Source organism: Leptonychotes weddellii, chromosome X, assembly GCF_054177405.1.
Source record: "Leptonychotes weddellii isolate Sample4059 chromosome X, ASM5417740v2, whole genome shotgun sequence".
Lineage (NCBI taxonomy): Eukaryota > Metazoa > Chordata > Mammalia > Carnivora > Phocidae > Leptonychotes > Leptonychotes weddellii.
Genome location: NC_138385.1, coordinates 77,083,884 through 77,094,039, shown reverse-complemented (window position 1 = coordinate 77,094,039; position 10,156 = coordinate 77,083,884). Strand labels below are relative to the sequence as shown.

Sequence of the window (10,156 nt, the reverse complement as noted above, 5' to 3'; positions counted from 1 at the left end):
GGTTGTTATGATCTGGTGACCAGTTTCATGGAGACCAACATGGGAATCATTGCTGGAGTGGCTTTTGGAATCGCGTTCTCTCAGGTAGGCTGCGTAATTGTGCGGTCAGGCCTGGCCTTCCCCAGCCTCCTGCCCCAGCTTCCCTCCCCCGTCTCCGGATTCCCCGCCTGCCCCCCCTGCGCCTAGGGAGAGGCTGATAGATGGGGTCAGAGCTCCTTGCTCATTAGTCCTCAGGTCATCTGTTTATTGATTTTCCTTTTTCAACTTAAATGAAGTTTTGCCATCAAGGGAATATCAGTTACAGTTCAACTAATGACTAGCTCCAGAAAACAAGTTGCTTCTTCTGTAGGTCAAATGGAGGTTAACTGAACAAAGTGCTGGCTTAATTGGAGCATAAACAACTCCAAACATCAAATGGCTGATCTGGATTTGGGGGAGGCTTTTTTTTCTGGTTGACCTGTCCCTGTTTTGTTCTTCGTTCCTGTCGATTATGCACGAGCTGTCTCCCTTTACAGAAAGCCTACAGTTAGCGAATGTCATCTTGCAATCATTACTTTCATCCTAAGTTTGACTATGGTTCCTTACGAGGAAACGGAATTTTTGTCTATTGTGTAGCCCTTTATCTCCACGCAGCCTCTATAAAATAATGGGAGAAGTCATTCTGCCAACGAAGTGCGCCACACGTCCTCGAGGAAAGAACAAGATTAAGCTGACTCTAAAATTTGGGCCCCTCCACCGGGCAGTACAGTATCCCACAGGCCTCTGATCTCCCAGCCAAATGATCATATTGTTGCAACGATAGTGCTGTGGGTGGGAGGATTGGTGTGTATACTTAACCAAATGAAAACTTGATGTATGTTTAACTCCAAATTTTTTCGGGCCAACAGATCGTTTTTCCAACAAAGCCCAGTTAACGTTCTCTTGGTAATATTTCTCCCCCACTCTAATTTCTCCTGCCTGAATTCTATATTTGCTCTCTCAGACTATACTTACCTTTTCCCTGCCCCCCCCATACCTCCTTCCTTCCTGCACACATTCGTTCTAGCCAAGTTCGTTCTTCAAAATTTTTAATTGAAATATGGCATATACAGAAAAATACGTGAATTATAAATGCACAGCCTAATAAATCAGCACGATGTGAACATACCTGTGTCACCCTCACTTAGATCAAGGACTAGAACGTGGCCCTAGTAGTTTTTTGCAAAGAAAGGGTTTTGCCCCAGGTCAGTTGACAAACTTCTTCCTCAGCAGTGACAAAAACCTAGGTGACATTTCATCTGACAAGAGCATGTGGGCTCATCCCATGGGAGTGCGCGCTCCTTGTGGTGGCTTCAAAATTCTTTCACCGTGCTTCTTCATGGTTTGCAGCTCATGAAGGGAATTACACTCTCAACACGCCAACACGCAAACCAAGATGGCACCACAAACCATGCCGGTTCGTCTCCAGAGACCTTTCCCAAAAAGTTGCTGCCCAAAATTTCCTCCAATTGCTATCCTACTTGAGTCATAACACTTCAGTGACATGTCTGTAATGGCCAGGGGATGTCTTAGAGGATCCGGGACGCGCGTCCGATATAGACATGCAAGGTGCACTAGAGAGCTTGCACATCCGTTTGTGCGTGTATATGCAGGGTCAGGTTAATGCCACCGACAGGCCAGATGTGTGCTTGGTGGCTGGGGACGACTGTCCCCTCGGAGGAAGGACTATAGGTGAGGTCTCCCCTAATGGCTCTCCTAGAACCATAAAGGGACCTGATGCCAATACTCTCCATGGGGAGAAGAGAACCTCACAGAGACTGGAATCTCATGGATAAAACATCATGTCATCTAAGAATGTTCCTGCACAGCCATGAGGGGCACGGGGGATTCTCCCATTTTCATTAGTGAGGTGAACCAAGTCATGAAGGATCTGATTAAGACCTCTCTTCTACTTCTCTGTCATGCTTCCCTATGAAGGGGGTGGGGTGGGGTGGGGTGGGGATTTCTGCTTTAGACAAATTGCCTGGTGAGCATTAATCCATCTGTGCTAACCTTGAAGAAATCCCTGACATGGGGATTGTGGAGTTTGCTCCGTGGTCCTCTGGGGAAGTGAGAGAGGGGCCAGCATCCCTGAGGGAACCTCCAAACAGAAACTCTACAGAGATTTTAGGTCTCATCAAGGTACCACATCATTGTTGGGCTAAGACAACAAAACACAAAGCCCAGTGGCATCGCCTAGCCAATACCATTCACCCCCGGGACCAGACAGGTGCGTGAGGCAGAGACTTGGGACCTGCCATGCTCCACTGGAGGCAGGGGGAGGAAGAGCCACAGCTGCCTTTAACTAGTGTGATGTGCCAGGAGCTGAAGTTGGCTTCCACATACCAGTGGGTCCGAGGCCTCTCCGGGACAGCGGCGGCCACTTACCAGAAGCCTATTCAGGAAGAACCAGCCATACCGGTCCTGGTCAATGACCCAGAACCAAAGCTTTAGCCACATGTGTTTAAAATTTTTAGGACCAGTGTCAGAGTAAAACCTAGCACCTGTTGGCTGATTCAGGTGAATCACTCATGTTGGTCGATGTCTTGGCCTTTCTATACTGAAGCAGGTTCTACTGAGTAGAGGCCAAAGTAGGTAGCAAAGAACAGAGCTCTGTCACGTGTTCTCTCCCTCCCTCCCTCCCTCTCTCTCTCTCTTTCTCTTCTCCCTCTCCTCTCCCTTCCTCTTCCCCTTTCCTCACCCACCCTCCACCTGCTCCTTGCCCTTTCCCTCCCCTGCTCTGCTAACATCCACATCCACGCTATCATCTGTGGGAACAAACTAGCCTTGCACATCTGTTGTGTCAGAAATAAAGGTGGTATAAAGTACAAGGCAAACTAAGCCAAATCTAGCCTTTCCACAGACTATGCAAAAACTTTGTCCCTGGTTAGCTCATTTAGCCAACTTAAAGCCCCTGAGTTCTGTTTTTGGGGCGGCAGGATTTGGGCAGGCATTTAAGACTTCCTTCACAAACTCCCATGGCCTGAGCCCTCTCAAGGGAAAACCCATTTGTCTGGACTTGATGGGCAGGTCCTGCTCCCCTATAAATTCATAGCAGGAAGTTGAGTGTTTTGCTAGGGTACCTCCTCCATGCATCTCTGGCAGCTCCTCTTTTACTCAAGAGAGCTTGGAGAGGGAGACACGCACAAGCAGAGTGTGCCCACGTGCACGCACGAGAGGGAGAGGGAGGATAATGGGAATATCACCCCCCACCCCGCCTCTAACATGGCCCGGAAGCCAAAGCTGAAGGTGTCTGAGTCTGGCCGCTCACTCCGTTTGAGACACCGCCCCTCCCCTTGGCCGGCCTTCTGCTGTGCGCTGCAGGCGAGGCGCGGTAAGCCTTCTGCATCCAGTGGAAACAGACACATGTCTGTCTAGCTTCACTAGACGTGGAGCGTGCTAGGCTGGGTTGATCCTCCACATCACAGAACGGTCCTGAGTGGGGACGGTAGAGCTATTTTCCAGAAGGGGAGGTTTGAGTGGCTTGCTTGAGGTTGGGCTGCTATTCTAGATCCAGGCTTATAATTCTGACCCCTCCACCTGGCCTGCTGTCTTAAACTTTGGGGCCAGAGATCGCCCTTGATCTTGCCTCAGAGAACCTGTACAGGGAACTCGTCTTGTGCTTTTATAATGAAAGGGATTGAGTCTGTGAAATTGAAAGGAAAAGCGTACTCATCAAAAAAGACAGATCCGGGGCGCCTGGGTGGCTCAGTCGTTAAGCGTCTGCCTTCGGCTCAGGTCATGATCCCAGGGACCTGGGATCGAGCCCCGCATCGGGCTCTCTGCTCAGCGGGAAGCCTGCTTCTCCCTCTCCCACTCCCCCTGCTTGTGTTCCCTCTCTCGCTGTGTCTCTCTCTGTCAAATAAATAAATAAAATCTTAAAAAAAAAAAAAAAGACAGATCCTCCTCCTACCCATCCGTCCCCTGACCCGCACCCCTGTGGGGCCTCTTCCAGGGCCCACAGGCTGCTGGGATGATTCATTATGAACCAGGAACTCTTTTCTGGGACTTATGACCTTTTCCCTGTAGAGGGCTGGATGAAGCTGTTCATAGCCTTGATGAGACATGGCCAAAGAAGGCTAATGGAACTATTTACTTATTCCCCTAGTATCTTCAGGGCCCGAGATGGTCCCGAATAGCATTTATACAGTTTTATGTCAAACCAGATTCCTTGGCACTTGCCCAAGGCACGGAAGTTTTATTTGGTCTCCCACCTCAGTCATTAGCATACCATCTCCACAGGCATGATAAGGATCTAATAAGCTTTTGACCTATTGCTTGTCGCTTGCTTGTTCAGAAAGTTGCCTTTACAACTTTGCTGTCCTCTCTGTGGACTGGAATCGGGAATTGGGCCACCTTTGCCTCCCATGGTGATGGCAGGGAGGACGCCCTGGGCCTATTGGCCCTTAGCTCTCTGGTCTTCGCTGGCCTGGGCCCCACCTCTCTCGTGCCCTTCTCTCCCACCTCTTGGCATCTACCGGGTCCCCGGTGAAGTGCAGAGCCCCAGTGGGGCACCCCATGTCGCTCGACCTGTCAGGCTGTCTCTGTGGGAGGGCCTTGAGAAAGCCTGGAGTCAGCCTTCTCTTAAGTGGAGGCCTTTTCTTCTCTCTCCCCCTCTCTGGCTTCTCAGTTCTTGAAGCGGCGGAACGTCCCAGAGGTTTCCATGACCCAAAAGAAAGCAGAATATAGTACTGACAGGGCAGACAGTGGTAAAAATAAAATGTCACCTCAAAAAAAACTAGATGAAGATGAATTACAAAGTCTTCGTCAACCAAATATAAATAATCTGATCTAAAACTCCGGAGGCCGTCTGGCACCAGGCCTTTCACCGGCCACCAGAATGGTGAGGAGTGGCTCTGGGGTCTCCGTCCTGAGGGGTTTCCAGCATGAGAGACGAGCGCCCCCTTTTCCTCTCTCCATCCGGGCCTTAAAGCAGAAGTCTGGCCTAGTGCCTACTTCAGCCTTGCTACACACCAGCAGCGTGCTTCTCAGGGGCACAGAACGTACCTCTACTCTTTGAGGGGCTTTTTCCATATAGTTAGCCTGAAACAAGAGTTCATCAAAATAAGGATGGACTTTTCTGGCTACAGATGAACTGGGTCTAGTGGCAAGCAAGCGTTTGTCCTGACTCACACTGAGGCAGAGGCCCTGACTTTGGCTGAACAGGCTTTCCGTCAGGTACCCAGAAATCACTTGGTGACAGCTACTGTGAAGTATAGGATGCTTCCCCCCTCCTCCCCAGCTCCTGACTTTCCCTGAACTTGGTACTTATGGAGGTGAGAGGTCAAAGTTTTCTCTCAAATATGGTAAAAACACTAGAGCAAATTTGAAATCCGTAACCCTGCGAAAATCCAAAATACCTACCACACCCCAAATCCTAGTTTTTCTTGCACTAGAATCAAATACAATAAAAGCCAGTGTGTGCAAAATACTGTTTTCATATAGCTTCTATGAACCTCAGTTCAGGATGCTATTTTTTTTTTTTTTTTTAGGAAAACAAATTTCTTAGTAGATGTTGAAAAATAATTTTAAAAATCTGTCTTCTTCCGTGGGCAAACAGAAGGTATGTTCTTGCCCCAGAAATATAAAACACAGTGAGGTTTTTTGATTGTTTGTTTGGTTTTTTTGTTTTTGTTTTTGGTTTTGTGAAAAGCATCTTTCTTTTTTTTTAATTTTTTATTTAAATTCAATTTCGTTAACACATACTGTATTATTAGTTTCAAGGTAAAAGGCAGTAAGTTTAAAAGCAAGTAGCTTTCATTTGTACTGATATTTTTAGAAGTCCAGTGCTTAAGAATAATGCTGCTTCTGTTTTGGGGGAAAAAAAAAAGTGGAAGCCCATGCTATATTTCCCTGAAAGCAGAGATTTTAGATACAAGAAATATTTAAGCATCCTAAGGAGTCTTCTGGCTGTGTGGCTCATGAATTGCCATGGAGGCCAGGAGCATCAGAAAGCACTGAATTATGAGAGCGTTGGAACCCACGAAGCGGAGTAGTAACTATCCTCAGTGCTTCAAGCACACGTGAGCTCAGTGGGGAAACATGAAACTCATCAGCTTTTACAAAGAAAAAAGAGTTTAGGAACTGGAAATCAAATGGAGAGATGCCCACTGAAACCCCTTTGTCCAAAGTTTGCAAGGCAAGGCAGGAAGGAACCCCTGATAGTGTGAGACAGAGGAGTGATTCTGGAAAAGGACAGGGTCTAGGCTGAGCTGTAGGGGTGGGGGAGGGGGGAGGCAAAGAAAGGGGCTGTCCTCCGACAGGGGAAAGAGGGTAGAATCTTAAGTTCTGGATGAACTACCAGTGTGGTTTGGGGGAAAATTCTTTAACCTCCCCTGAGCCCATGTTCTTATCTGGAAGGTTAGGACAGTAATATTGTACAGGGATGTGGTGAGGGTTAAATAGCTTGATACACTTGAATATGCTATACCTCTAATGATCACTTGGTTTTTTTTGGCCGAAATCTGATTTTTAAGAGTATCAAGTGTGTTAGGGGCGCCTGGGTGGCTGAGTTGGTTAAGCGTCCGACTCGATTTCGGCTCGGGTCATGATCTCAGGGTCGTGGGTGCGGGGGCGGGGGGGGGTTAATTTGTGTCATTTGGCACAGAATTCTGGAGGTTACAGCCATGGCTCCTTTGGTGATTTGGTGGTTTGGGCAGGATACTATGAATTTTGTGGCACAAAATGATGTTGGTCAGAGCCTTGGTAGGAGATAGGGTGAGTTCAATAAGGTGGTGATTTTTCCTCACCTGACGGAACTTATGGTTTTTATATTTCACGGCATAGTTTTACTTTTAAAAAGGAAGATAAGAACCCAGGATTTCCGCAAGAAAGGTAGCTGTGTTCAGGGGTTGCCCCAAGCCACAGTGGGACCCGGTGTGCCTGCATGTGTCCCACCTGTAAGATAAGGGCCACCGCGTGGCCTGGATGAATTGCTTCTCTCACCTGGAAGGCTGGTTGACGCACCAACACTGGGTGCCAGCCCTCAGAGCACCAGAGTCTGCACATCTGAGGTGGAAACCAAAACGTAGGCCTAAAATATCTACATGGCTAGACACAAAGAGAAATTAAAGCCCTGATGTCCCCTTTCCCCTAACCCAACACCTACCACTCTCAAGCCATGGCTTTCTTGCCTCACCTGGCAAACTCACCCAGGCAAGAATAGTGTCTCGTTGCCTTAAGGGAAGAAAGACTATCCTGTTGGCCATGAATGGCGGAGGGATCGCACCATGTTGCGATATCTGCCCGATGCACACGTTCGGCCTTTTTGGGCATACCTTACTAATTCTGTGGTCCTTCCATTTTTTCCCCTACTCTCGTAACACACGAACAAATCGTAACACTGCTTATGTGTCAAAAGTTGTTTTTAAGCAGCCAGAGCACGCTAGAGTGGAACCTCATGGCCGGTTCTAGAACCTCCAGGTGTCCTGCCCTAGCAGTCAGACTCCCGAAGTCTTAGACGCCCCCCAGGGAAATCACGATTGATCTTTTTCTTTAGTGCCCTTTTCCTCATTCGCATACAAAAGCCCTCAGTTGTTAAAAATTACATCTGGGGGGCCAAAGAAGTGTGCAGTTCAGTGACTTGAGATTGTGGTCTTCGTTTCTCTTCTGGCAACAGCTGATCGGCATGCTGCTGGCCTGCTGTCTGTCCCGGTTCATCACGGCCAACCAGTATGAGATGGTGTAAGGAGAAGGTGAGTGCATGTGGGGAGTGTTTAATCTCGGGGTTCTCCCTCTGGGGCACACCCTGCCACTTAACCTACCTGATCTCGGTAGCACCCGCGCACGTGCTGAAACCTCATTTCTGTGGCCCAGGGAGGATGGTGTGAAACGTCCGAATGCTCCTTTTAGCTTGTTACCTTATTTTAAGTCCTTATTAACCGTAAGTCACTCACGTGTTTTCATTTCTCTCGCAGTCTTTCAAGCACGATGGAATAAGAGACCTGTTTTAAAAAGGAACCACAGCACTCTCTGAAAGACTTCCAGAGGATGTTAGAGCACAGTACCTAACACACCCGCCCCCGCGCTCCCTAACCCCCCAGCCAGTGTGCAACCGACCCGCCCGCGCAGTCTCGCTCCGCCTTCCAGCCCGCATCCCGTGTACCGTTCCATTTGGTGAAGCCCCGTCGTGCCAGAGTGTAGCCGGGTTCCCTGCATCCAGTCCTAGCGGACCCCACCTGAGGCCCCCTGCGTGCCATCTCCTTCATCTGTACTTGGTCCAACTCTAGCTCATTGTAGGTGACTGGTTATCACACCGTCCCTGGCCCCGCCAGGCCCTGCATGTAGTATGGAAGGTTCCCGCTCACCCTTCAGGACTGATAAATGCCATACCCCTTGATGTAGATAAGCTGATAGCTGTCTGTTCTTTTGGCTTAATCTCCTTTGGTTTGGTCTTCCCTTTACTAAGGCTCTTTCCTACCTTCTTCAGGCTGCCTAGGATATGTAAAGACAGACATCAGTAATGGTCCGTGAGGAGGAAAAAGCCTGCGTCATGCATGAAGGAAATAGCTGAGCGTTAGGTGGCCTCCTTGCTCATTATTGTTACATGCCTGGGTGTGTGTAGACAGTTTAGTGGCCCCCATGCCTCTCGGGTGAAACCCTGTATAATCCTGTTACCAAGCTGTGTTGTTGCCTCCTGTGAAGGAGATAATAATACTTCTGTTCTTCCCCAATTAATTGCTCTTGTGTTATTTCACTTCTTTCTGTATTTTTTCTTTGCATCGACATTACGGACATCGAGGACCTCAGCAATTCAGTTTAAAAACGAATGTGAAGGGGGAACAAAGTCAAAATATTTTTAGAAGAACTTAAGAAACAATGCCTCTGTCTAGCATGCCAACAAGAATGCGTTGATATTGTGAACATTTGTGATACATGTATTAATAAATAGAATCATTACAAATTGCTGCATTTTGCTCTTTGCTTATTGGGGAAGCGTCTAAACACATAATTTCTACTTCATCTTGCTCCACGGGGGATTGGGAGTGGACCACCACCTTACACGCTGCCACACCCCCCCCACGCATGCTCCCACCCCACTGAAATAGCCTCGGGCAAGTGCAAATGCCGAGGGGTCAGACTTTTTTACCGACATTTCAGAAACTTGAATCATTTATCATGAACAGGATTACTGTTGGCTGCAAAAATAGAAGCTTCATATTATTTCAGGCTAGAGGCGGAAAGGTTTCAGCAAAGTTTTCAAAACTCTGAATGTCATTTACAAAAAAAAAAAAAAGGAAATGAGCATCTATTCTTTCCTTCCTTGTTTCTAATGAGCATGTATTCTTCCTTTCCTTCTTTCTTGTCTGGATTGAAGAAACTCAGTCTGGAGAAGACATGACATCACACCGTGCAGTCGTCCCCGTGCCCTGGTTTGGACTAAATTATGGAATCCTTACGCTTGATTTAAGCATTTTAGCAATAGGTGCAGTGTAGATTATATGCGATCTGTATTTTCCTTCTTAATGAGTCACCTTAAAAAAAACCCAAAAAACTCATGAAAACATATATTGATCTGTTCCCAAATAAGTGGATCTAAAAAGCTACCTCTTCTCTGCAGAGCAGAGTTCCTCTTCAAAGGGTCAACATTTTTAGAGAATTAAGATCTATCTTTCTTGGAGTTTTCCTTGGGTTTTTCTCTTAACTTTTTGTGTTGCATTCTTAGCTCATTGATTTGTGCTTTAAAAAAAAGTGCTGCTTTAGCTGCATTTCAGTTTTGGTTTGCAACTTCTGTTGTCTTTTATTCCAGACATTTTGCAGTTTTCTTTAGGATTTATGCACTGAGCCATGTAGGATTTTTTTTTTTTTTTTAATTTCCAAACGTGTAGAGTTTGAGGCTGCCTTTTTGTTCAAACAAACTTGGTTTGTAACATAAAGATTCTTTGTTATTTGTTGAGGCTTGTTTTGTGCCCTAGTATATGGTCTGTGTTTGTTCTGCATGTATTTGAAAGGTATGTGTATTTTCTAATTATAGGTGCAGGGTTAGAACAAAGTTGTAAATATTTTCAAATAGTAAATTTTAGGACTATTGTTCGAATTGTGTGTTCTTAGGAATATTTTATCCGTTTGACCTATCAGGTTCTGAGAATGGTGCTTAAAATCGCCTACTGGATTCTGTCAGTTTTTGCTTCGTGTATTT

The 10,156-nt window shown here is 46.9% G+C and overlaps 1 protein-coding gene across 1 annotated transcript in view; it reads left to right on the top strand.

The window, feature by feature from the left end:
* Positions 1-8,920, top strand: part of TSPAN7 (tetraspanin 7) — a 125,600-nt gene extending 116,680 nt beyond the window's left edge. Inside the window, exons 6-8 of the mRNA XM_081808994.1 lie at positions 2-84; positions 7,637-7,712; positions 7,935-8,920. Coding sequence (XP_081665120.1) covers positions 2-84; positions 7,637-7,705 — 152 coding nt within the window. The 3' untranslated portion in view covers positions 7,706-7,712; positions 7,935-8,920. The remainder of the gene's footprint in view (position 1; positions 85-7,636; positions 7,713-7,934) is intronic.
* Positions 8,921-10,156: the final 1,236 nt, after the last annotated feature.